Source organism: Athene noctua, chromosome 15, assembly GCF_965140245.1.
Source record: "Athene noctua chromosome 15, bAthNoc1.hap1.1, whole genome shotgun sequence".
NCBI lineage: Eukaryota > Metazoa > Chordata > Aves > Strigiformes > Strigidae > Athene > Athene noctua.
The window spans coordinates 6,736,381-6,764,112 of record NC_134051.1 but is presented as its reverse complement, the minus strand read 5'-3'; the positions used below and the strand labels follow the sequence as shown (position 1 = coordinate 6,764,112).

General features: G+C 53.3%; 1 protein-coding gene across 2 annotated transcripts in view; it reads right to left on the bottom strand.

Annotated features, from left to right (window-relative positions):
- Nucleotides 1-1,301: 1,301 nt before the first annotated feature.
- LOC141966723 (ATP-sensitive inward rectifier potassium channel 12) overlaps nucleotides 1,302-27,732 on the bottom strand; it is a 39,551-nt gene continuing 13,120 nt past the window's right edge. Inside the window, exons 1-2 of one of the 2 annotated variants that reach the window (XM_074919756.1) lie at nucleotides 17,342-17,438; nucleotides 1,302-11,951 (exon numbers count right to left, since the gene is read on the bottom strand). In XM_074919756.1, the coding sequence (XP_074775857.1) occupies nucleotides 10,504-11,793 (1,290 nt within the window). In that variant the 5' untranslated portion in view covers nucleotides 11,794-11,951; nucleotides 17,342-17,438 and the 3' untranslated portion in view covers nucleotides 1,302-10,503. Of the gene's footprint in view, nucleotides 11,952-17,341; nucleotides 17,439-27,732 lie in introns of those variants that run through there. The other variant, XM_074919757.1, reaches the window with a different exon arrangement.

Sequence of the window (27,732 nt, the reverse complement as noted above, 5' to 3'; positions counted from 1 at the left end):
GCAGCCAGCTGGGTTACCCTCACCATGGCGTGAAGCGATGTGATAAACCCCTGCACCGGTCCCTGCTCTCCCGTCCCTGCACTGCATCCTCCATGTCACCATGTTGTGCCCGGCTTCCTCATCCCAGCAGGAGCTGGTGGCACGGGCAGGCCACCGTGCTGTCCCACCGCAGTGAATGTCCCAGCAGAGAGGGTTTTTTGTTGCTGAAAAGCTGCTTAGCAGCTTATGGAAACAATAAAAGTAGTATTATCTTCAATGGTGAGGCAGATGGTTTGGATGATTGGTTTGACTTTTAAGATGGATTTGAGCTACGGATATTCCGATTTTTAACAATTTTTGGCTGGTCAGACTCTGGTGGTGTAATCCCTAGGTTCACGCTCCCCATAAATCCAGTCATCTCTGCGCCAGGGTCTGCGGGATGGAGACCTGCCCTGGGAGTGGGGGACGTGTAGAGACCTGCACGGGAGGGGGCTCCCAGACACTCACCACCTGGGCTGACAACCACCCGATCCTGCTGCCACCACCATAACCACCACTAGCCACTGCAGCCTTGCTACCATGACCTTGGGGGGACAATACCCCTCTCTGCTCCTGTCCAGTGTGGGAGGCAGTGTTCTGCAAATCCATCACTGGCAGGAGCCCAGGCCTGAGCTTCTCCCCCCACAGTGTCTTTTTCAAAGGGATTTATTTAGTCTTTCTCCTAATTATCAGGATCTGCGGACTTCCCCCTACCATCTGAGTGCTGTTACCAGCCCGCAGCGCTCCTCCTGCTGACACTGAGTGCCTGTTCTTGCGGTCGCCCCCACACCCGGCATCATTATGGTGCTGCCGTATGGAGCACTCAGGGGACAATGTCTTGCTTGCCAGGGTATGGCCAGGAACTTTCTCCATCCCTCCTGCCACGGGGACCCTCAGCCATCCAGGACCCCCTGCCAAGGCACAGGGTTCTGCCTTGCTCCAGGGCTTGCAAGTAACCTCTGAGGCTTTTTGGGGTTGCCCCCATGCCTGTGTGTTTGGACTGACACAAGGCAAAGAAGGGGTTTGGGGATGAAATCCAGGTCAACCCTGTTGGGGTTGGGAAATGCTCCTCTGGAGGGCAGCTCCAGTTAAATAAAAGCCATCCCTGGGGGTTGATGGTTAACCCTGGTGCTGAGGGACGTGCAGCACCCACCCAGACACAGAGCAGGGTCTCATGTTATTAATTATCTGGCCTGAACCTCCCAGCTGCCCCGCCTGAGAAAAGCCATCACACCCAGCACATCCTTCGTATTAGAATTAGTTTTATTTAGCAAATCTCCAAAGCATTAAAATAAAACTCCCATAAAATAAGGGTCATCTTTGTGTTTACATTGAATTTGTAAACTGAGCAAAAGAGGAAGACTTCTACAGAGGTCAAAGGTCACCCAAAACATCCCTTTAAGAGAAATAACATCAGTTTTCTATTCCAATCACCAGCTTTGGTGCTGATTGACAGTCACCAGCAAAGCAAAGGATATGGGAGGGAGGGAGCGATGGGGGTGAAGGATGTGGAAGGCTCTAGGCTGTTTAGTTCAGTCCTGCAACCAGGCAAAATTGCTTCCTGCTGCAGCCAGGTCATGAAACACCAGAGGAAAAAAAAAAACAACTTTTGAGTACAGGGGTGATTTGGGGTCTGTTTGTGAGTGGCAGCACCAAGGCTGCAGAAAGGAGAACGTGGAAAGGGGGAGCTGTGGCTGAGCGCCTGCGGTGCCTGGTGGGTACCAGGGAGGAGGAAGCAACTGCTGGCAGCGGGATGCAAAGCTGTTTCTCGCTGGTCACACACCGGGCAGCCGGGACAGTGAGCAGGACCGTTCCTCTACAGCTGCCGTGGCTGCGAGCTCGGGGCCCGATCCCCAGCAGCCTTTCCCCTGTCAGCTCCCGCGGGGCCTGGCGAAGCACTGCCAGCGCTGCCAGGCTTATCTTTAGCTCTGTTCCCTCCCTCGCCCCCGCGCCCACCTCCTCGCCGCGCACCGCATCCCCGGCCCCCACCAAAACACGCCGTTATATAAGCTCTCGCAGCAACCATCTGGGGCTGAGTCAGCCACGAACCCAAACGGACAGCAAGCCCACAAGGTGGGGATGCCATCCCCCAGATAACAGGCTTTTGGGGTCACCCCCCCCTCCTTTAATGCCATTCTTGAGTGTCCAGCACCCCCACCCAGAACCTGCGTGGGTGCTGCAGCTCAGTGAACAGGGACCCTGGAAGGAGACAGCTTGGGGGACAGGTGTGATGCTTGGGGTCATCAGGTGGTGCTGGCAAAGAGGGGAAGGCTTAATTACACACTAATGAGGTATTGCTAAAATAAAAGTGCCAGCTGCAGAAGACAGGGGGAAGCATCAACTGGCTAGGGAAGGGGTGTTGCTCTGCTCGCCCGGATACATCTCCCCTCTCCATCCTCAATCCCGATATCCCGTCAGAAACCCTTCTGCTCATCTTCCCTTAAAGAAGCACCATCATGCCCAGTTTGACTCCAAATTTGTTTATTTGTTTTGTTTGGTTTTTTTTTTTTTTTTTTTTTTTTTTTCCCAAAGCCCAGGGTCAGAACAAGGGTCTCCTTCACCTCCTTTAAAACACCATTTTTCTCTGGGAGCAGCATTGTGGCGAGTGTTTGCGACCTGAACTTTGCAGTGTTGTGCTGATTCATGACAGCTTGTCACCAAAAGTGCCTAAAACCGACAGAAAAAGGGACGCTGACTCATGTGTTTGCCTTCCCCAAGTGGGGAGAAATGTGAAAGGTGAACAGAGTACTTAACGGGCGATAATTACATTCAGTGCTGAAAAATTCAATTCATATTAATAAGCCAGCATGTTGTTACTAATTGAGTCCTTCTACAATTTTTAAAAAGAGTATTTAAGGTTTTTAACCCTAACGGTGACCTTTTAACAACAAGTGTAAAGAAACCCCTAATTTTGTCCCACTCACACTTATAAATCTGTGTTAAGGAGAAACTCCAGCCACTGCCTTCCCGGTCTCCACGCAGGATGCTGGGGGCTGGTGTCCTGGCAGTACCCTGTTATACAGCAGGATGAAACCCTGGGATGGGGTGGTATGTGGCATGAGGAGCCAGGGAACCAGCCCCTCAGTGGGAGAGCTCTTGGTGTTTGCATTCAGGGCAGGCGCAGGGGGAGAAAGGAGTTGGAGAGGGTCCACCTTAATACAGGATGAAAAAGCAAATTGCCAGCAGGAGAGCAGAGATGCTGCTCTGTTACTATGGTTACCCCCAGAGACAATTGAGCATCCTTGGGTATAGCCCTGCGGTACCTGAGCTGCTCCCAGCCACCCGGAATGGTGCTGGGGTAGTTCAGGCGGGTGAGGGAACAAATTTGGAGGGGTTTGTAGGGTCTGAACTTCTCAAAGCAGCCAGGAGAGAGGCGGCATCCAGGCTGGGTGGAGGGACATCTCCAGCAGGCCCGGGGAAAAATTCCTGCCTCCACCCCTCTGAGATGTGGTGCCTCACCTTAGCACAGCTGGGGAGCATTTGTTAGGAAACACCAGGGATTCGGTTCAGAGAGTTTCTGCCTGGCACTGACCTGCACTAGTTCAGGAGTCAGACCAACGTGATGCCCTCCCCATGTGACACCACGTTTTTGGCCAGCAAGACGCAGCAATCCCTGCCCCGGGCCACACAGCCGGGTTGGGCAGCCCAGTGCACAAACCGTGCTGGCTCCGTCCTGGTGGGAATCCAGAGCTCACAGCCCCTCTGCCCACTCTCTGCCTCATCAAGAGGGACTGGCCCACCCAGATTTCGGCAGTGGTGTGTTTGAGCCAAACCCATCCAAGCTGATGAAAAGATGCTTTGAGGGAGGCCAAAAACCTCTGCAAGGACACAGAGAGATGCCCCAGTCCCCTGAAGCCAAAGGGAAAGCAGCAAGAGGGCAGTTCAGCGAGGGCGGGTGTTATGCTGAGTTTAGAGAGGGTTTTAGCATTTAACAACATCTTGAGTATTAAAAGTGGAGGTTGACAGCTAAAAAACAGCCCCAGCCTCAGCCCATTGACTAGCATCCCTGCCACAAACACCCTGGCCATGCCTGTGAGGAGTAAGCAAGGTTCTTCCCCACAGAGGCAGCCGCTACGTTCCCATCCCTGCACGCCCAGACGCCTCTGCAGCCCGTTCGTTTAGCTCTAACCCCCAAAGATGAGGATGGTTGGAGTGGAAATAAAGCAAGGACTGAATGTCCTGGTAGCACATTTCCTGCGGTGCCAGCATCAGCTTGGCTCCCTGGGGATTTCTGCTACAAGCAGCCACTGAGGGAGGAATTCTGGAGGCAGTGGAAACCATCCCTGGGGAACTGCCGGCTCCTGAATCATTAAATGCTTCCACAAATGAAGCGATAGGTTTTGTAGTGCAAACTGCTGCGTGAGGAGTCACTGCCGTATGGCAAAGCAAACCCTGAGAGCGGAGGCACAAGGTCTTTGGGAAGCTGTTGAACAGGCCGGTGCTTGTCTCCAGCAAAGATGCTGGCAGGGCCTGCAAGAGCATCCCCCATCCTCTCCCCATCATTCTTCTTTCCAAGACCCAGCCCATGTTTTGGAGGAGAGCAGGGAGATTTTTCCCATCTCACCTCCTGCCTGCCTGTAACAGGCCATTACCTTCCCCAATAACCCCTGCTCCTCTCCTCAGCAAGAGGAAAGCTTCCAGAAAAGCATCTGGTCCAGATTTAAAGGCATTAAGAGACAAAGATTGGTAGCTTGTTCTAATAGCTAATCATTATGAAAAGATCGCTCCTTATTTCCAAGATAGATTTGTCTGGCTTCAGCTTCCAGGAAGAGGTGGTTATTATGCCTTTCCTTGGTAGATTAAGTTACCCCTTTGTACCAGTGTATTCTCCCTGTGACAAATGCTCTAATCAAGTCACCTCTCAGTCTCCCCTCTGATAAATTAAACAGGCTGCACTCTTAAATCATGCTTAGCTCCGGGCCTATCTTTGGTGATTAGAGTGAGTGGCTGGCAGTGATTTTTTTTTTTTTTTAATGAGTAAAAAACTCTCTTATGGGGGAAGGAATGGAATTGGTGGGTGGACGCTATCAGTCATTGGTCGCCCAACGTGGATTCAGACCTGTGGCCAACCTGAGAAATTATGAATAATTTCTCCAGGTTATCTTGGTACATGAGCCCATTCTCTGCAGCAGCCAGGTGCAAAAGCCAGAAGGAAAATCCAGGATGGTGAATCCAGGGGCTCCGTGTCCAGCAGGCCATTAACCTCTCCATAAATAGCATCCCACGCACTTGCTCTGCTTTTCTTCGGCCATGACGTACCATTAAAGACATTTAAACTGTCACTTGGACATGGCGTGCTGTCCCCTGAGGTCCCCAGAGGAGGCGATGCCTGTAGGAAATAGATCCTCATGGAGCCCAAGGGCGACCAAGGTTGCTCTGAGAAGATTTGTCGGGTCAGTCTTGGATGACTGGGCTCTTTCTGCCTGGGCTCCAGACACATTTTCCCATCTCTGGGCTCCCTGCATGGCTGAGCCACTGTGATCTGGTTCCCTGGCGAAAGCCCATCAGGGCAGTGCAGCAGAGCGTATGGAACTCACACGTGAGAATGTGCAAGGAGGGGGGATTCTACAGAGCCCCTCCCAACCCACCAAGCATCCCTACAGCCCCTTCCCCAGCAGAGAGGGAAAATTATCCTTTCCTGCAGGATAGCAAGAAAAATTCAGATATGGGAGTTCTGCTCCTACCTAGAAGCTACAGGATGGACTTTTGCTAAAAGGCTCCTAAAAAAAATATCTATGTTTGTCCTGCTGGCCCCCACTCTTGCTCAAAGTTTGCTGCACATATATATTATATGTGTGACAACTGACAGACTTGAAACCACATTTGAAGTTTGCTACAGGCAGACACTTCCCTATGATCTTTAAAATATACAGCATGACGCGAGATATTTTAAATAGATCAAAATACATTTATTACATATTTATATTATTTTCTCTAGTCTATTTATATCTTTTGGAGACTCTTATATATAATATATATAATATATTTAAAATAACATAAAATTGGCCAGTTTTGTCATCTGAAATACATTTTACAAATATATATATACATTGTCACATATATCTCAAATATATGTGCAATGAGACAGAGAAACACCGGAGGTGGAAAAGGTACAGAAACTTTCATTGCATCCATCAGCTTCTCTATCGCTGCACATCACCATCGCCCCAGTGAACGGACTTGGTGTTTTACCCCTGGGAAACCAGTGTTCCCAGTTGCCAACCTGCCCGTGTGAACTGGTGCCGGGTCTCGGTCCCCAAACTGTGTGGGACCAAGCCTGGAGGAGCACCAGGGTGTGGTTTGGGGGTGGGGGTGGTGGGGGGAGGATGGAGAGAAGATGGTGCCCCTAGGAGGGAGCAGCAGGACAGATGTGCACAGCTGGTGGGTGCCGGGGCTCAGCGAGGTGATGGGTGGCATCGGGTCGGGCACCGTCCCACATCCCCTCCTTGCTCATAATGCGGCCGGATCCTGCCCTGCACCAATCCCCCCATGGCAGCATTCCTGAATTGGGGGGGTGGGAGAGCAGGACCCGGCCAGAGCACCGGACCTGGCTGCCACACACTCATTTCGGCGTGCAAGAAATGGGACACACACACACACACACAGGGGATTCTTTTGGTTGTCAGCACAAGAGGAAAGGAAAGAGCAGGAGGGTTTAAAAATAAACGTATTTGTTCTGCCTTATTAAAGATAGAAAAGGTGGCTCTGAATTCATCTTCTACAAAAGGTTTGAAGGTCAAGCAGGCACCAAATCGCAAAAGGTTAAGCGCTAAGTGATTGTCCCAGCCCTAAAAGACTAAGTGCACTAAATTCGGTTATGAGAAGCTAAGGCTCGTCCCGACGGCTCCCGGCCCTGGGGACCCACCGCCCAGCTGAGCGGGGACACCGCATGTCTGTTGGGGGCAGAGGATGCTCTTTCCAGCTGGAGGTTTTGGGGTGCAGGGATGCGGCTGCGCTCACCGGTGTATCTTTCTGGGGTGAAGCTGAGTGGGAGCAGCCCCCATCCCCAGCCAGGGTGGCTGCTGCTGCCTGAGGCTGCCCTGAGCCCTGACCGAGGGCAATCCCTACGGGATGCTGGCCAAGAGGATTAGCAGCTCTTTCCTTTCTCGGACTCCTGCCATCCTCCAAGGATCAAGTGTAATGCCAGAGTTAACTCCATGGATGGAGCGGCCTTGGCTCGGAGGAAATGGCCGGCGGCTGTTTTGGGGGTGGACGTGTCCCCATGCTCAGCTCCAAGCCCCTTCCTGCTGGGATCCCACTACATCCCTGCCATGACCAAGAGCAAAACCCACACCCTGAGTGCATCCCCGTGCCTTTCCAGCCCCATCGGGGAACCGGCGTGCTGGGCAAACACCACTTTTTGGCTTTTTTCCCCCCCTTTCTTTGACAATTCATGTGATCATTCAGACTACTGTTGGGCAGCCTTCCCAATGCTCCCTGATGGTAGGGAAAAAGACCCGTAGCTCAGAGCACTCACAGGTAGGCAAAAATAATATTTATACACTATGTGTCAGCGTGGTCCATGGCCAGGACAAGGACTATACAGTATATATATGACAACTCACCAGAGCTAGATCCTCACTAGCAGGGTTCAGGGAAGGGGGTGCGTGAACAGGGGCCAGGGAGGGTCCGAACCCCCCCATCGTGCCGGCCATGGGCGCTCCCCAGCCCAGTTCACCTCCTCCTATGCAGCAGTTTAAAAATACATCTGTATATATTATTCTATTCTCCCAGGTAACACTGTACAATCATAGAAGTTTCTTTAAAAGCAATAATTTACTTAAAGACATCTCTATTTCTCTTTTGGTTTTATACAAATATTTACTGTGATATATATATATATTTATAAAGAAATTAACCCTCTGAGAACCCTACAGCAGCAAGGTGTGCACCTTTTTTTAGTAATTATTTATTCAAAAGAACCTAAACCACTTAAAAGCATTTTTTTAAAAAAATAAATAAGTAGTGCACGCACAAACTCTCTGCCTCCCCCCTCCATCCTTCCCATCCCCCAGATGCTATGGGACAAAAAGCGGGTGGCAAAACCATCCCCCCTTGGAGCAAAGGGACTGGCAATGGGATGGCATCTGTGTTCACTGCCTTAGAAACACAAATGTCATGGCCAGAGCTCAATGGCACATCCCTACATGTCCCCGTTTTTGGGGACAGCCCATTTGGGGCACTCGGTGCTGAAATGGCTGGCTCCCTCCCGGTGCTGCCCCCGGGGATGTTTTTCCCCAGGGGTTGTTTTTTAGGGGAAGCCAAAAATAGAGCAACCCCTTGGTGAGCAGCATGGGATGGTGGTGATTGACGCTGGTGGGAACAGGCTGGGAAGAAACTCTGGGGGGATGAAGTCCCGGTCCCTGTCCTGTGGCCAACCAGCAAGACGTGATGCTCAGGGGCACAGGGCAGGGTTGGGGGGGGGCACCGGGACAGCTGCTCCCCAGAGCCCTTTGCAAGAAGGAGATGGGGATGGGGACACAGGGCAAATCCTGCCTCTGCCACCGATGTTTGGACATGCCACAGCAAGTTGTAACCCTGGGACACGGCTTCCCTGGTGTAGGCAGTGGGGAGAAAAACACCGGGAGCCCATTACAGCCGAAAGGCTGCTGGGGACCCCGCTTTCGACCCCTTCTCCCCAAGGCTGGGTGCTGCTGGGGCTCTGTGCCCAGGGTCAGGTGTGGGATGCCTGTGGGTACTGAAGCCTTTCCCATGGCCACGGGGAGCAGGGAGCCAGATTTTGGCTCCCAGAGCACCAATGAGCAGCATGGCCAGGATGAAGGGACCCACAACCTGCACGTTCCTGACTCCTTCCCTCTGTGCAAAGGTGGGGAGCAGGGCAGGAGCAAAGGCTCCCCACACACAGGATCGTTTGCCTTGTGCCATAACAAAAGCTAAACCAGCGTGCCATCAAGGCCAGCCTAAAACACAGCGAATGGTGGGATGTGGGTTTTGCCATGGGGGCAGATCAAAGGGGACATCACACCAGTGGGGGGGAAGATGCAAGCGGGGTGCAGCGGAGGAGGGCTTGGGCACGGGATGAGTTTACATCTCTAAGGCACAATCCACCTTGAGGCTGGGACACGGGGACGGGTTGAAGCGCAAGACAGGGTGGTTTTCTCGACTGGCATCTGTTGTTTTCAGAAAAGCATCTGCCTCTGAAGCAGGGCTCTCCGGTGAACGGGGAATTCATAAATCCCAGCCTGGCACAGAGACAGCTCCTGTGCTAGAAGAAGTGCAACCCTACAAGATGACTTTCTCATTCATTTCCACATTTGAAATTATTTTTCAAGGGAGAAAATACCAAATTGGTTGGAAAAGCGGGAAGATACCCAAATTTAAGAGCTTTCCACTCTCCTTTTTGTGCTTTTCACTATTTTGTCCCAGTTATAGTAAAATTTATGAATTCCCCATTGGAGACGCTGGGGGAGACCCAGCACTTCAGCAGCTGATGCCCAAGACCCCATTTTCACCCTGAAGATCAGTATTTCCAGAAACTGGCTAACTACTATGTTTACAATGCCTCTTTCTATCACAGTCTGGCTTTTCCTTATTAGCTGTTTTGCCAGTAATTACACTACTTGCTTTCACTGCCACAGACCTTCAGCCACTTACATCTGTTTTCTGCTTATGAAGCCATGCCAGTGGAACAAAAATAAAACCCACCCCAAAGCTGGATGCAGTCTTGACTTCTAGCTCTTCCATCTGCCCAGCAAGTTACTCCCTCAAAGGACCCCGGTGGCTTATTCATTCCCTTGTTCATTTTTAAAAAATACTGAATGACTTCTTTCAGATTTATTATTATTATTATTATTATTATTGTTATTATTATTATTATTATTATTATTATTTTGGTAAACAGTCTCCCAAACGGTACGGTGAAAAAATTAAAAACCCTCTTGCCTCCCTCCCTCCCCTTTTTCCCAAATTAAAAAGAAGTACGTTAATGTTGCATGTTATTTCAAGTGTTGTTCTTGTGCAACTGAACCAGACCACCTGCCGGAAGGAGCAATTTTTTTTCTTGTTGCTGCTCAGTTAAAAAATAAAAGGAAAAAAAAAGAAAGAGAGAGAAAGATTTGTTTCCTGATATTTCCTCTTTTTGGATCTCGCAGTGCTTGGCTCCAAGAAAACGCTGGCGTTTTCCCCGCAGGGAGAGCAAAGCCCCACGGGGCCGCGTGGGGCGAGCGCCTGCCTGCGCCCCACAGACCCTCCTCTCTCCATCCGTCCGTCTGTCCATCCATCCCCACAGAGCCATCGGCCCCACTGTGGGCGCCGGGCACGGGAGATGCGCCGTGACCTGCCGCCGTCCCCTCCTGCAGACCGCTCAGTGGTTATTGCGATGAAACTGAAAACTATGAACGATACTAATTTCTCAAGCATTCCTATGGCACTTGCATTGTTCTGCATAATTTGAGCGGGTTGTAGGGGAAGAGATTAGAGGAGGAAAAAAAATACCCTCGGAAAAGTCAACGGAAGGACCAAGAGTCATATTTCTGACTCCCTCCTGTACGACCGCTGATCCAATGCTATTGTGGCTTGAAGCCTATCGAACTCATGCCTGTTATCTGGGCTCAGGTCCTCCAAACCCCGGCTGTCATCATCTTCCTCTTCCTCATCGCGGCTCATGAAGGCCAGCTCATTCTCATAGCAGAAGGAGTTGGTGCTGGGCAGCAGGAATTTGTTCTCCACCAAGTCCTTGGCGCTGCAACGGGGGGTGGACGGGACCTCGTAGGTTTTGTGGAAGTGGGAATAGTCTACTTTGTATTGGTTTTTCTCCTCGAACAAGACTGGCTCAAAGCGGTGGCCCCAGAGGATCTCGCTGGCCAGGTAGGAGCTCCGAGCTTGAGTCGTCATAGCGGTAGCTTCTACCATGCCTTCTAGGATGACCACGATCTCAAAGTCATCTGTCTCCAAGTCCTGACGGCTGATCCCAAACAAGGGGCTGTCTTCGTTGATTTCGTGGAGAATGGTGATGGGGGACACCAAGAAGATACGGTCCAAGCCTTTATCAAACCCCACATCGATGTCTATTTGGTCAAGGGGTATGTACTCCCCTTCTTCTGTGATCCTGGGCTTAATTAGCTGAGCTCGTACATGGGCTTCTACTATGTGGCTTTTCCGGAGATTCCCAACTCTCCACATCAGGCAGAGTTTTCCATCTCTCATTGCCACTACTGCATTATGGCTGAAAAGTAATGTCTGGGCCCGTTTTTTGGGCCTGGCCATCTTTGCCATTATTGCACCAATCATGAAAGAGTCAATTATACAGCCCACGATGGACTGAACCACCACCATGAAGACTGCGAGAGGGCACTCCTCCGTCACACAGCGGAAGCCATAACCAATAGTCGTTTGGGTCTCAATGGAGAACAGAAAAGCAGCCACAAAGCCATTGACCTGCAGAACGCAAGGTTTAAAGGTATCATCTCCACCTGGGTTTTCTAGGTCTCCATGAATGAGTGCAATTAGCCAGAAAATCAGCCCAAACAATAACCAGGACACTAGAAACGCCAGGGAAAAGAGCAAGAGCATATACCTCCAGCGAATGTCAACGCATGTGGTAAACATGTCTGCAATGTACCTCTGTGGCTTGTCATCCATGTTGGTGAACTCCACGTTGCACTGACCATTCTTCTTTACAAACCTGTTCCTGCATTTCCTCCTGGTGTGGATTTTCCCATTGCCAAAGCCGTTGATACCTGGCATGGTGGTCAACCTCAGCCCGTCTTCCTCGGAGGACACGATGCTGTAAGGGTTGACTCTGCCTGCAGTCATCCCTGAGCCAAGCCCACAGTGAAGGTGAAGGGTCTTGCGACTCCCGGTGTCCCCCTGACCCACCCCTGCCCACCCCCCAAATTCTGTTGTGGTGGAAGAGAAGTCCCAAGCTTCCACGTCTTGGTTGCCACGTCACCACGTGAATCCTGTGAGAGGCTCTGCAATGAGAAAACAAAGACATGCCCATTACCTCTCATGACAAAGGGACCCAAACGGATGTTTGGCCATGGGTTTGATGGGGTGGGTGGCTGCATGTTGTGCAAGGACCCTTCCCAACTGCCCTTACTCTCTCTCCTATGGCTAGGCTGTTCCCAAAAACCACTCACAAGGAAGGAAGAAGGTCTCAGAGTTTGTTCTTTCATACTACAAAGCAGGTGAGCAAACCTGGCTGGGGAGATGCGGCGTTTGTGGGACCCTCAATGACACCAGCAGATGGAAAAACTTGAGTAGCGCTGGAGTCTCTCCCCTTTGCTTTTCTCATGAGCTCTGCTGTCAGAGAGGGGTCAGGCTGCTGGAGAAGAAAGCAGAGAGGCCAAGCTGCTCCCCCTAGCACAGAGATATTAATAAAGGTATGCCTGAAAGCGGCTCCATCAGTTCACATTGCCCGTGCCAGATGGACCGCTGCCCAGCACATCGCAGCAGCGGTTGCCCGACCTCCTGAGCACCAGCTCTTCTGGGGTCAAGGGAAACCACAGGGAGATGTGGATTTAAACTCCATGCCCCTGCCTGGGGATGGGAGAGGACACAGCCAATGTGCAGCTGATTGGAGAAGGCCCAGGGAAGGCACTTGCTCGGGGCAGATGTCCTGAGGAGCAACTTTCCCAACACATCCACTGGGACATGGAGCCATCTATGGTCATAGATGGGTTCTGCTGGCCAAGTCTTATGAAGGGATAACTGCCACTGGGGAGCGGTTTTGATCCCTTCTGGAGGGCTCAGCTGTAGGGTCAGGGACATAAACTCAGCTTTGGCTGGGAGAGAGATTGCATGGACATGGGAGAGATGGCCCCAGCTGGGTGGGCTCCCCTGTGTAGGTGGGCCCATGGTGAGGGAGCCAAGTGGCACCCTGACAGGCTGCTGGCCCCCCAGCCCTTCTGCAATGGCATGTGGGGCTGTATCAGGCAGCAGATGGGATTGTGGAGAAGCCACATGGCACATCCCAAGCACCCCAAAGAGATGGCACTGCAGGAATGTGCCTCAAACCACCCCCTGCCACAGCTCGTCCTATTCTTCAGGGACATGGGATGTGTTCCTGAGCATGAAACCACCTTGCTGGCAGTGAGACATGCATGGGACAGCAACGGTGCAGAGCCCCCCCCCAGTACCCCATCCCCACAGCACAGGGTGTCCCGCTCATGCCGAGGCGCAGGCCAACCCGCTGGGCTGTCCGGGCTGTGTCGGATCTGCTGGTGCGATCGATGCAGTCGATTCCTGCAATCAGCCTGAGTGCCTGGGGACACGCTGGGACAAGAACACCCTTTCCATTACGTGGTGGCCAGCCCAGAGCCAGAAAGCATTGCCAGGCACAGTCTGTCTGGGGCTGTAGCAGCCCGGCTAGCAACAATACCCTGATTTGTTTGCCTTTTACAGAAATTCACCCCAAATCCAACCTGGGACTTGGGTATCCCTGCAGAATCCCAGCACTAACAACCTGCCCAAACCTCCCAGGTGCCAGCAACAAACTCATGTGTGGCACCACCTTATATGCCAAATAACATATTTCCACCTGCTGCAATCCAGGCACAACCGTTTTTTATCCCAAAAGCTGATTTTTCAAGCACCGCGGTTATTTGTGATGTGTCAGCAGACCAAGTGATTGCTCACACCTGGCTGGGGCAGTTGGCATGAGATCCTCTCCTTCCTTACAGACATGAAGAAGAGTAAAACAAACAGTTAATATTTACAACCTCACAGTCACTGGAAGCCAAAGGGACCAAAGTGGCCTTGCAGAGGTGATGTGTCAGGCCGGTTGCAGGCTCACACTGCAGCCTGGTCACCCGTCCCAAGTCTTCCTCCTGACCACACCAACTACATTCATTAAGCCTTTCTCTCCTCTTTTTTTAATGAGAGCTGAGCATTTAGAGACAAAAAGGTCTGCTTCTCCATCACCCCTCTGGCTTGCCTCAGGGGAATACGGCAAATGTTTTTGCCAAGGATGAATTTGCTGTTGGGTTTTTTTAATTAATTCTAGATGCATTTGAGAAGTGAACAAAATGCAATGAGCTTCCAGTGACCTGCGAGAGGATTAGCTGGGGTCTGGATTAACTGTGCTGGGAGGGTAGACATGCCCAGGTGACTGCAGAGGCAGCAGCGCTGCCCTCACCCAGGGGTGATGCTCCCGGGGACCCTCGAGATCCCCAGTCACCTCCATTTCCCTACACTTTCCCCTTTCCCCTGTCTTGCTTTCTCTTGTTCTTCCTTCCTTCCTTCCCACTCTTCAATCATCGCTTGTTCTTTCCTTCCTTCCTTCCTTCCTTCCTTCCTTCCTTCCTTCCTTCCTTCCTTCCTTCCTTCCTTCCTTCCTTCCTTCCTTCCTTCCTCCTTTCCCTTTCATCTCCCTCCTCCCATGTCACACAGGGTTTCACCCTGTCCGAGCACCCCAGACATCGGGGAATGCTCTGCTGCAGGAGGATGCTCGGACAGACCCGAGGGGCTGACACTGCTTCAGGGAATGGGCAGCTGTCATGTCACAGCCCATGTCCCATGTGGGACCCCACATTCACCAAGGCCACAGGTATGAGTCTCCCTCAAACACTAAAGCTCTTGGAGGAACTAACCCCCCTTGGCCCGAGGCCGGCAGCAGCAGCATGGGGAGATGGCAGCTAAATAAAGGCGAGCAAAGTGGATCTGTCGGAGCAGGCGGCCGCCTGCGGCTCGTACTTTATTTAGCACAGTTTTGTTTGGAAATACGCTTTCTCAAGTTTGCTGAAAGCTGAGTTTCTGGTTTGGTTTTAATTTGAAGACTGGAACCCCACGTTGCTGCTGTGGGAGGCTCAGGCTGGGAGAGGACTCCTGTAAACGCATGGAAACCCGTGGCTGGATGGGCCCTGCCATGGGCACTAACTGGAGACTGTGACCCCACGGTCACCCTATGTTTCCTTCAGTCATGAGTGCCATCCCCCAACATCACCCTGGCATCTCCCCACAACCAGAACTGCCCCAGGCTGCTGGCAGAGGTGTTACAGGAGGTTACATCCCCCTCCCTGATTACTTCCCAGGAGTTTCACACCCCTGACCATCACAGTTTTACCCCAGGAACAAACTCAAAACTTCCCCTAATAACTGCAGCCCCTTAATCCCATTGCCAGCCCAGCTTTGGCACAGACAATCCCTCACTGAGCATCGGGCAAGGCTGGGACCATCCCCTGCCGCTTGTGCCACGCGTCTTGAGCAGCGCTAATAGTGTTAACATGTAGGAAACAAAACAGGCCTGTAATATTAATAGCGGGAAGGAACGGCCCACAGCTCCCCGCGGGCTCTGAGCGCAGCGACGCCGTGGACTACCCCAGCTAATGAGCTGACATTAGAGGCAACGACTCCTGCCACTAAACTGCAGCAACCGAACTCCCACCGCGGAGCGGTTTCCCACAGAGAATCCAAGTGTCTCCAGCAATCTGCCAACTGCACGGCTAATTTTAATTTTTTTTTTTTTTTTTAAAAAGGGAGTTAAATGTTACAACAATATTCTGAACAGTCAGCGCGCCAGGAAAATGTGTTGAGTGCCAGGGAGGTCATTAGTTAGAGCTGACTGAATATGTCGATGCCATTTATCATCACACCTTTCCCTGTACCTCTGGAGGGGACGTGTTTCGGGGCCATCAGGACTGCTGCCCCCTCCTGCATCCTCCCAGCACAGGTTTTCATGGAGCTGTGCAGGGAACTGGGCTGCGTTTAGGTGGGATTGATCTGGGTGGGGACTCAGAGGAGCTGACGGGGGGGACACGGGTCCCCTGGCTGTGAGGTAGAAGAGGTGACAGTCTGGGAGGGGTTGGTCTGAGGAGGTCACGCGCGTTGCAGCCCTGTGTCAGGAGATAATGCTGCTATCTCCCAGACCGATGCCCTTCATGCCCCAACAGCGGGACGGTGAATGTCAGCAGAGAGGAGGGAACTCTGCTCCCAGCGTGGGGCTGTGGCTGTGCTGGCTCAGCCAAGGGTGCCCAAACTGCTCCTGCTCACCCCATCCAGACAAAGCAACCTGGCACCGAGCACCTACAAAATAGGGGAGGGGGCAGAAGAACTGGGTAGTCCTCCAGCTGCCACCAGCCCCTGGCCAAGCGTGTTCCCACCTGTCAGAGCAGTGCTGCTGCCTGAATAATTCCCTCCTCCAACACCCCATCTTTGGGCACTTCCAATAAATTAAGAATTGACACAGGGCAGGCCAGTCCCTGACAAATCGGGAGAATAAATGACCCCCTGCTTCCCTTCTGCTACCAGGGATGACAGGCAAGAGGGTCCCACCACAGTCCATCCCTAATGAGAAAAATCTTCTCCATTTTGGTAGGGACACAAGTAGAAAGCAGCTGCAGGCATGCACCCATTCCCTGGACTTGCATGCACCCCATTAGTGCCAGGGATCAGCTGAGACATTGATGTCTGCGAGCCTTGATGACATATGCAGGAGGGAAACTGAGGCACAGGGGAAAAGGAAGGCTCTGGAGGGGGAGACCGGAGGTGATGGGATGCCTGAAGAGGCACTGGCTCATCCCCATCCCCCTGAGCCACGTGCAGATGCCACCGCAGGCATGGGAGGAGAAAAGGGGCCACGTGCAGCATTCAGCACCACTGGGGCCAGGTGGCGTTTGTGGAGTGATGGACTTGTGCTTAAGCACCCTAAAACTCCTGCTAAATGTGCCCTGGATCAGCTGAGATCCTGGGAAAGATCCCTTCAGAGGCTGCACTGAGCATATGGTTGGTCCCCAACTCCATAGCATGATGGGGGGACCAAGCATCCCGGTCAGCTGCCCCAGCACCCAGCCCTGTTCCAGCACCCACACGCCATGGTGTGAGGACCCCGGGGCTGTACGTCCACCCCTGCTGCCCCCCTGCTGCTCCTAGGTGATGTTCCCCCCCTGCCCAGCTGCAGCACAACATCAGAGGGGTCAGGAAACATCACAGCACCCACAGTCCCAACTCGCAGCCATCCCTGACGCCTCACCAGGTCCTGAAATCCCTGAGCTGTTTTTCTGTCCGCTCGCATTCATATGGCCAGACAGCAGGACATGGCTGGGGGTAAGGATGAGGGCAAGGAGGCAGGTGAAGGCCTTGGCAGGGTCAATCCCCACTGAGGGCTGCTGAAGGATACCCCAAAACCCCAGGGGATGTAACCAGGCTGCCCCGTCCCTATGACACCTATACCCAAACCTCCAGGGTACCTGCAGCCCCTTCCCCGCGGCCCCCCGCGGCCCCCCCCAGCCAGTCCCAGCTGCCCCGGCTTAGAGGACGGGTGTTAATACCCCAGCAAATCGCCCTGGGAAGGGGCAGAGCCCCAGCCATCCCCCCAGGCAGAGAAGGTCTGGCTGGACCCCAGAAAGAGGGGGTCAGCCCTTACCTGGTGCGTGCCCTGGGGGGTCTCCCCAGAACTCCCCAGCCATGGCTGCGGGGCGCAGGGTGCCCCGTGGCCCTGCTGCAGCCCAGGCGAGAGACAGAGAGTTTTAATTGAATTTCTAGATTATCCTGGGGGAGAAATTGTAATCTCCTTAAATCCAACCTCTGGTTGAGTCCCGTAACCTACTGTCCTGCGCCGGGGAAGGGATTTAGCGAGGGGGAGGGGAGGTTTCCCAGTATGCTGGTGCCCCGGACCCTGCTCCTTGCAGGATTTGTCCCACAGGACGTCAGAGATCTGCTCCCAGCAGCCCCATGGTCCCGGGAATTAAGGCTCTGCAGCGGCAATAGCCCGTCCCCTCTCCCCATGTCCTGCCACTGTGACCAGGGGTGTCCCGGAAGCCTCCCAGAGCTGGTGGGGCTGTGGCACCAGGGATGGAGATGTCTGGTGCTGGGTGGAGGAAGGGAGCTGGCTGCGGAGTCAGGGGGGTGTTTGGAGTGAAGTTGAGCCCCCTGGGTGGGACTTATGGCTGGGAGGTGTTTGGGGCTTTGAGTTGAAATATCTTTTGGCCTGGCTGGGGTGCCGGTGGGATGTGCAAGTCCCCAGGTGAGTCCCCCTCCCTGCCTGGGCTGCAATGGGTGCCTCCCTCCCAAAAAGCCCCATCCATGGACCACGTGGGTCAGAGGGTGTTTTGGGATGGGTGACCTTGGGGTGTTCCTGCACCCGCCCTGTGCACTCCCCTCCATCACATGGCCCTGATCCCTCTGGCATGCTCCCAAATCTGGATACATGCCAGGGACCAGCCCCAGCCCCAAACCATCCCAGGGACAAATGCCAGCGATGGGGCTGTGGGCAGATGAAGGCAGAGCTGAAATCAGCCGGCCACGCTCCTGCCTGCCCCGTGACTCCATTGTGCCATTGCCAGGGCCTCTGTAGGGATGCAGGTTTCCATCGGGAATGGCGTGTTCCCAGCCAGCACATGCCAAGAGGCTCGGAGGGAAGGCAACAATGCTGCCCCAGATCTGGCCCCCACCAAGGGGGGATCACTCAGCTCCTAAAAAGCACCGTGGACAGAAAAGGAAAAGGAGCATAGAAAGGGCAAATGTCTTCAACTGAATACGATTACCAGCCAGATGAGCTGAGAGCTGCAGCACCAAGGGGCTCCCATGCTGCAGGTAGCACCAGGGCAGTGCTCGGCAGCATCCCTGGGGTATCACAGGCCTGAATTATTTTAAGACCCTTCTCATGGAGCGATTTCTGCTCACATCTTAGAGTTAGAGGCAGAAGAGGATGGATGTGGAACCCGTTCAGCCCCAGCTTACCCACGGCAGGACTAATCCTGCACCTCCCTCTTGCCCAGCTCCCATCAGCGTCCCTTTCCCAAATCCCATTGCTCCCAAAATGGGTTTTCCCACTCCGCTCTCACCCAATGCAAACCCCCTCCAAGAGCCGCGTCTCCTGCTCAAGGGAAATCGCGTGTGTGGGCAGAGCCCGCACCCGGGAAATGTTTATCCTGAAGGCGCGACGTGCGGCAGGTTGGGAGCGATGGGGCTGCCAGCCAGAGCCGATGGAGCCGTGAGCTGCAGGGAGAGCTACGACGAGCGCCTCAGCACCGCCGAGGCTCTCATTGTCGCTCTCCCCACGACGGTATTTCGGCTAGGAATCGGCACGGAGAGGAGCGGGATGAGCACGAGAGCCAGCTTGGGATGCACGGGTCCTTTTCAGCAAGGGGAGAATGGGATATAAGCAAGGCTGATCCATCAACTGTTCATCAGCATCCTCCACTCTTTTCAGGGCTATAAACCCACGGTTATTCCTGCTCCATCCAAACATCAGCAATTGCTCAACTCTTAGTGAAAAATACAACCCATATCCGCTATCATGGGCAATTTTCCTGATTCCTTAGCCATGCCAGGGTACAGTTGTCATTTCCACCCCTGAAGCAGCTGTTTTTTCAGTCACCCTTTGGCATCACCATGGGTTAAGTTGTTGGCAGAGCCCTAAACTTGACTTTTAACCCCAGAAAGAAGGAGATGAGGAGGAAGGACATGCCATGCTCTGGCAGAGCCACCCTCCTGGCTCTACTTACCCCCGATCACAGCGAGAGCCACAGATGCTGAGCTCGATGCCGGCGGCCGAGAGAGCGAGCTGGCGGGGGGGACTTTGCCGAGCAGCACGCGGCCGTCCTGGCTAATTGCTCCTGAGCTCAGATTACAGCCTCTCTTCTTCCCTACATGTACAGGAGCTGGCACCTCGGCTGGAGCTGTGGGGAGCCACTGCCAGAGAGGGGGACATCCACCTTCGGTGGCATTTCTAAGGGGTAGGGAGGGAAACAGCGATCATGGCAGTGTAAGAAGCCCAAGATGCCTTAGTGGTGTTGGGGGGCTGGAAGACAAGCACTTCGAAGGGGATTTCAGATATTTTGGGGATGTGAAGGACTGGCCAGAAGGATGCAACAGTTTCTAACCTGGAGGATGAGCTGCTAGATGGGGGCAAGTCAGTCAGTGGTCCAAGGCAAGACCTTGGTTCTTTGAACTTGCCGTTTAGTGATGGTCATGACCCAAAACCCAACTTCAAGCATTTCCCAGAGGAGGAAGAAAAATCCCCCTCCTGTTCTGTTGGGGGTGACAAACTCCCCTGGCACACACATGATGTTGCCCGACATCTTCAGGACAAAAGAGGCCTCTGCACAGCTTTATTACTACTAGTTTTCCTCCAGCTCATGGCTCTGCTCACACCAGTTCAAGTTTCAGTGTCTTTTAAATCCTGCGAAAGCTCCCTTCAATGCTCTTATTCCTCAAGTTGAACCTGGTTAGAGACCTTCCCAGAGGATACTGGGTTTCTGGCCAGGGTTTCTGGCCTTTCCACCCTGCCCTGATGTCACTGCAGAGCTGGACACCCCCAGACTGCAGACATGACCCCAAACTCAAGTAGCTCCAAGGGTGGCAAAGGCAGGGCAGGGTATTTTGGGGACCATCTTTATCTGCTGCGGTGAAGATTTAGCACAGACACTGCATAACACCACAGGGGCTTGCTGCTCTCTATCCCCTCTTGCTGTCAGGGATCAGCAACTCAATTAATTCTCCCTCATTCCCTGTCCACGGGTACCAACCCCGGGTCCCCTGACAGCCAGAAGTCAGATCTCTGCCTGGTGTCGACATCCACCAGTGCTGGGACCCCACAAGCTGGAAGTGACCTCCTGGGGTCACCCCACTGTCACTTCTGGGGGTACCCACTTCATTTGGCAAGCCCTGCTTAAACAGAGGTGGCCACCAAAGTACCCACTGGGCAGATGTAGGAGTCCCTAAAATAACTCCTTTCTCAGTATTTCTGTGCCCCAGGCTCGGGCGCTGCTGTGCATCGCTTTGGTAAGGGGCCCGACAGGTGCAGACCCTGCAGAGAGAGACCTGGGCATTTCAAAAGACATTTTTAAACCAGTGACGTTCGGCACACACCCCATGTGTTCCCTCCTCTGCTCCTTTGCACGGCCCCGGCCACTGATGAGTGGCTCACCCAGGCACACACTGCAGGATCACAAAAGCAATGAAGTAGAAGTCAGGAATCCCTTTTTTTTTTTTTTTTTTTTTTCCGACCAGCCCTATAAAAACAGCCTTTATGTCTGTTTCTGGGCAACCCTACAATAAACAAGGTGAGTGCAAAGCCCGGGGTGGCAAGCCCAGGCACCACTGTGCGTGCACACGTGGGTTAACAAGAAGCAGGGCACCATTTCTCTAACAAGCAAAACCAAAATTCTGTCAAGGGAAGATTTTGGGGGGGCAAAGGTGGTGGCACATTGCTGCCAGCCACAACAGCCTACCTAACCCCTGGGGTCCCGGTCCTGCCCGCCAGCATCCCTTGGAGGTGTAAAACCAGACGTCACGCAGCATCCCAGCACGGCTAGGTGGCAACGGGGAGGGGGACAGATCCAAGGTGCCCTGCGGCTGGAGCAGTGGCCAGGTCTGGTGGCACTGGGGAGGGTGACCGACGGCGACATGCTCCCGGTGAAGACCTACACAGAGAATTACACAACGCCACCCCCACTGCCCTTGGCTGTGTGCACCCTGCACACTCCTATCGACACGGCCCCAGCCGCCCTCCAACGTCCCCGCGGGGACATAGCTGTGCAAGCGGTGTAAATGCAAGTGTACGTGACCAGGGGGGACACTGCTCCAGCCCCCCCACCAGCCCCTGACCTCCTGCAGTGGTCGCCAGCGATGCTCGGGACTCGCCAGCATCCTGCCATCCCCTGGCTCGGCTGTGCCGATGGTGAGGGATGGTCGGGAGGGCTGTGATGGTGCCGTGAGGAGTAGGGGGAACAGGGCGAGCACCCACCGCCAGGGCACTGCTGAGAAAACGCAGCTGCTACAGCACCACAAGGCCCCAACCCGGGGATTTTTAGGACATGCCAGAAGTATACAAAAAATTCAAACTGGGGGGATGTGACACCAGATTAGGTCAAGGTGGTCAGTGCCCGCAGGCAGGACCTTGGTTTTATGAACTTATCATTTAATGATGGCCATGACCCAAAAAGCACCTCAGGTCTTTCCCAAAGGAGGAAGAAAAATCACCTTCTTTTTTTGTTGGAGGTGAAAACCATTTGCTGGTCCCATCAGTGCTCACACCAGCAGCAAGGAGCCCTCCTCTTAGCACGGCAGTAGGGTGCAGCAGGGATTTTGTCAGTAGAAAAGGGGAAACTGAGGCACAGAGGCTGGATGGGCCCGAGCATGGGGACTGTCTGCAAACCATGTCATCTCCTTCCCCCCAGCCTGGCCCAGCCCAAGTTCAAGGTGTATATAAAGCCGATGAGGCAGCAGAAATAATTTTCCAAACACCGAAGTTAGGTAACCTCTCCTCTCCCTCCATGGACATCATCTGTAAGTATAGGCTTGGGGCAGTGGGGGGAGCCCTCCATGGTGGGGCTGGTGGGGGGCACTGCAGCCAGTGTCACCCCAAAGGGCTTCACCCTCCTCTGCCTCACCACGGCGGGTCCCCAGGGCCAGGGGCCAGCCCATGCCACCACCGTGACCCCATGGGACCCCATCCCTGAGGGACCCTGGTGACATTGCGGCCAGTCCCCCCTGCCTTGTGTGGGGGAGCCCAGGTTTTTGGCTGGGCTCTGGGTGACTGATCCCCCCTGGGGTGCGCACACCCCTCCAGCCCATTGCAGCACGCGCTGGATGTCAGTGCAGATGACAGCCCGCATGTGGCCGACATTGCCATGGTGACTATCAACCAGCCGGGACGACTCGTGCAGAGATGCTGCACCAGCACCTGCCTCCACAACACACTGACCCCCCCAGAGACTGAGGGTACCCCCTGCCCTCCACCAGTCCTGTTTCCACCACTTTTAGCCCCGTTACACCCACAAACATCTTCCAAAACCCTCTCCATCACCTCACAGGTGCCTCCATCTCCACCCACCTGTGCCTCATTTTCCCCAGCCTGCGCTTGCCTCCCTGGGAGGGGCTGGTGTCCCCTCCCCGGGATATTTTTCTCTCGCCCAACTTCGGCCAAGCCGGTGGAGTTGGAGGGATGCTGAGTGAAGGCTCTGTCGCTGTGGCAACCCGTCGCGGCCGTCTCCAGGCGACCGCCCAAGGATGCTGCAGAGCGGCTCTGGAGGCAGAGCCAGAGGGACCAGGGCGGGGGGGGGGGAGGGGGGGCGGGAGGAGGTATCCATAGGGATGCCACCCCACACACACACACTCCCCTACCAAAACCACAGCCTGGATCGTTGTAACAGAGTGTAAAAACATGCTGAAAACAGGCACCGGTTTGACTCAGGCAGCCAGCTGAGCTCCAACAATCTCGTGACACCCCAGGCTGGCTGGCAGCAATACTGGCAGGATGCTCCCGGGCGGGCGCGGGGGCCCCGCCGTTTTCAGGGACACCTGCAGGGCTGTGGAAATAATTGTTGGTAATAAGCCCGTTAGCCTCTTAACCCTCATTAAGCAGCTTAGGGGGGACACACGCCATTATACGCAAACCTGGAGGTGGAGAAGGGCCTTTTCAGGGCACTGGGGTGTTACTGCTGGGGATGGGATTTCAACGGGTGCTGAGGGGGGTGTCATGGGGGGCACGGCTCCATCCCTCATCCTGGCAAGCTCCCCTCTTGCTCTTTGCCAGCCAGGACCATCGGCAGCTCCTGGCAGCACTGAGCAGCGGGCAGAGATGGTGATGACGGGCTGTCACACCCGTGTGACGAGTGTGGGAGGTCTCAGCTGCAGTCACGCCAGTGGGGGAAGAGGGGCGACTGACAGCACAGGGCGACGGCCTGGCCAGCACCCGACACCGCGGCTGGGGAACGGAGCGGGACGTTTCTAATCACTCCGGTTGGAAAAGATCCCATTTTTACATTTGCTAAATTAAAGGATGTCAGCGTCTGATGCCAAGCCCGGGCTCCCTTGGAAATTTAAACTAATGACACTGAAGAAAATGAGCTGAAACCAGAACACAAACGCTTCCACGTTATCCAGCCACACCAGCCCTGACCAGCCATGACTGTGACAGGGTTTAGATGGCAGCTTGCAAAGCATCAGCCATCCCAAAGATCTAAACTTTTTGCCCCAAAATACAATCTTGCCCACTCTGCTAGGTCAGAAAGTGCATTGCTGGCACCCAGGCAAGCTGGGCTGCCATGCCAGGGTCCCCAGTGAGATCCCCATCCTCCTCCTGCCTCTCAAAGGGCAAATATCTCCCTCTTTTACGGATACAGCTGCTCTAGGCAACGGGGTTTCCATCAGCACAAGGTGGAAGGAGGGAGAGCAGAGCAGCGAGTGCGATGGCCGGATTTCTCCAAATCTGGTAGTTCCTGCAACCAGCTCCATCCCAGCCCCGTGCAGGCAGGCACCGGGGTCCCGGCAGAGCACTGGGGCTGCCGGCTGCCGCACGGCCCCTCCGCTGCCCCTCTCCCCCGATGGAAATACCTGGGCTCAGGCGAGGGTTTCGCTCCCCGACGCTCTCCAGGCTCTGCTGGGGCGTTTTTGTGCTGCAGCTGAGCAAAACCACAGGGTGGTGTGGTTTTTTTTTTTTTTTCTTTTTATAATTTTCTCTGCGAGATAAAATTAAACAAACAAGCCCTTCTGGGAGCAGTGCGAGGAAGGGAGCCTGCTTTCCTACAGATGTGCGTGTCCTCAGCAATTACAACCACTGAATTAAGCTTTCCCTGTGACTGGGACATTTGCACGATCCCCCTCCTTCGCCTCCTGCGGTTTTGCCAGTAGGAGACCAGCTCACTCTGCCTCTCCATGAGGTCATTACCCAAACACCTATTTTTCACAAAAGTATTGAGAACAGGTTTTTTTCCTTGATCTCACCACCTCGCCATCAAATTAGAGTGGTCTCAAGCGCAAGGCTGGGAGTGCTCAGTAAAGCAGCATGTGCTGGCGGAGGACAGGATAGAATAGAATAGAATAGAATAGAATAGAATAGAATAGAATAGAATAGAATAGAACAGAACAGAATAGAATAGAATAGAATAGAATAGAATAGAATAGAATAGAACAGAACAGAACAGAATAGAATAGAATAGAATAGAATAGAATAGAATAGAATAGAATAGAATAGAATAGAATAATAGAATGGAAAGAATGCAATCAGACACCTCCCAGGGGATGGGGCTGCTGAGAAGGGGGAATGCTGTGGGCCAGGAGCAGAGAGGGGGGGTCCCCGCTGCCCTCTGAGCCCTGCCTGCAGCCCCTTAACCAAAGACGAGTGGTCATGGCATGAAGACTTGCAAACACACCTAAACTTCCCAGCTTTGTGTGATTCAGGAGCCAGCACAGAAGCCGTTGCCATAGTTTTGCAGACCACCGGTGGGTTTTGTAGCACAATCTGGACCACGGATCTATGCAAATCCCCAAGGCAGAAGTCTTTATGAAGGCATATGACAACCGAAAAAGAATAGCGCTCAGTGCTCTACTCCCACACGCCACCCCCCAACTTCACCATCATTTAAATCAGTCTTAAGTTGGAAGAATTCAAATCAACACTGTCGTCACAGAGCCAAGCAGAGAGGTGACACAACTTGGATGCTGCCAGGGAAATTGCCCCCCTGAGACTCCAAACCCATCAGCCCATCACTTTTTGAAGCCCCATCGAGGAAAATAAATGAACTGGCAATCCACTGCCCTCAGCCTTCCATCCCCTCCAGCCAGGGCTGCCAGAGAGATTTCCAACCAGCTTTCCCCCTGGGATCAACGGGAGGGGGACCACGGGGAGAAAAAAATATCCAAGACATGCTGCTGAAGCTGGAGAGCCACAGCTGGAAAAGAAATCAAAGCTTCCAAAGAGAGAGATGCCAAGGAGATATGTTGTTCCCAAGAGAAACAGGACATTCCTCTCTGAGGGGGAGGAAGGCTCATGCCACCTCTTTCAGCTACCCAGCATAGGTGCTTCGGGGGCTCTGTGCACAGCAGCCTGCTCTGGCGGCTTGTCCCCGCTGTGCAATGCTGCAGACACAGATGACATTCCAGCTACTGATTTTTTTTGTTGGGTTTGGGTTTGGTTTTTTACCCTAAAAGCATGTTTTCAATTTGGGGGAAAGGTTGCTGCCTTCTGCCAACAGCCAGGCAGATGCGGAGCCACTCTCCGGGCTCCCAGAGCCTTCCTGCTGTCCTGCCCCACACGCCCAGACTCTCTGTGGTCTCAGGGGATGCAGCTTGGCATCAGCAAACTGCTCAGGGCTCTCATGGGAATCACATAGCGGAGGAGCTGGGGCGGGGGGGGGGGAATGATGTTTTGCTATTGCCAGAAATGCCAAAATCAGGTCCCAGTCCAGTGCAGAGGGTGAAAGATCAGCAGTTTAGATTTTCCTTGAGAAACACTTTTTGGGTTGTGGGATCAAGCTGGAAGCAAGATGGGGAGATCGTATCAGTGCAGTCCCAGTTGCTGCCCTGAAACTGCCCAATTTGGCTAGTTCAGCATAATTCCTGTAGCAAATTGTTCCTGCAGCAAGTTTTATACCTGTGCCCTTGGGCAAAGCTCTGACAGCATCCTTTGCTGGGAATAAGCTACCTGCCTCCTCAAGGCAGCACCTGGGGAGGTGGGAGGGAGAGGAGAATGGGCAGCAGAGTTGGCCCAGCTATAAATAACCCCATGGAAAGGAAACAGGAGAAAAAGCAGAAAAGAGAAACTAATAAATCCAGGGAGATGGGTGCAGCTATGGGTGCTTGGTGCAAACAGCTCCTCACGCTCCCTATGTCCCCAAAGAATCAGGCACAAAAGGAAACGGGATCCACCACAGCTCAGCTGAGCGGGATCCAGCCCACCCATCACCATTCTGTGAGCAGCACATCGAACCGCCCCAGAGCCCTGGCAGGGTGTGCAATACACAGTGCTTTGTTTGCGGCAAGACCTCATCCACTCTGCTTCATTCAAAAAGCTAAAGGTGAGAAGGAGGAGAGTTAAAATTAAGGAGAGTTAATTTAAGGAGAATTAAATTAAGGTGCCTGTTGGACCATGCCAACACAGCACCAGCCTGGCTCCTGGTGTCACCGGCACCCTGCAATCCCATCCCCAAAAGTGCCAGCAAGCTGTGAAATAGCCTGTGTTTAAGGCAATCATTATTTTCAATCTGTGATCCCAGAAAAAAGACAACTTCTCATTTTTACCAATAAAAGGGGAATTGCAGAGGCTCAGCAAGCACAGTGGCCAGCAGGTCACAACCAGCAGTGCTAGAGTGATTCATCCTAAACAAGCTAGATTTAGTCAAACTGGCCTAGAATAAGGCAGGGAAAATAGCTCAGAGTTTGCCCTGCTGATGCCTGTCAGGTATTAGCCCATGGAAGTGATAGGGTCAGTGGAGAGGAGACAGAACAGGATCATCCCCACCACTGCTTTCCCCTCCACCTCCAGAAAAATAAATGAAAAGCTTCAATTCCAGCTCCTGCATCTGAATGCTTCACTGAAATAGATTAAAGAGGGTTTATTTTCCCCCCTCTTCTCCCAACCCATCTTCCCGGAGCACACTGATTTCCATCCCCAACGGCTGCCGGAGGAGCTGGGGACCAGGCACCGTTCCGCAGCAGCCACCAGACTGGTTTTCCAAGCCAATTCAGTTTTGCTTGTGTGTAACTTATGACTAAAACTGAGCAAATAATTCAGGGCAAAAGCTCCAGGAACAATGCTTCATCTTTTCATTTTCTGTTCTCGAGCTGTCTGCAATTTTCCCAGCGCTCGGGAGTGATTTAAAGACCTGTCTCCGGACAGGAGTGCCTTGCTGCGACGGCGGCTCCGAGTGTTTGATGGCCCGAATTTCACGTGTGCAGATGAGGACACACCAGACACGTAAGGATGGATGAGTCTCTCCTGATACCCTAATTAGACAAGCAGAATTTGCAAGTGGGTTTTTTTTTTTTTTAATTGCGTTCGAGACCTGCAAACACTTCACGCAGAGTTAA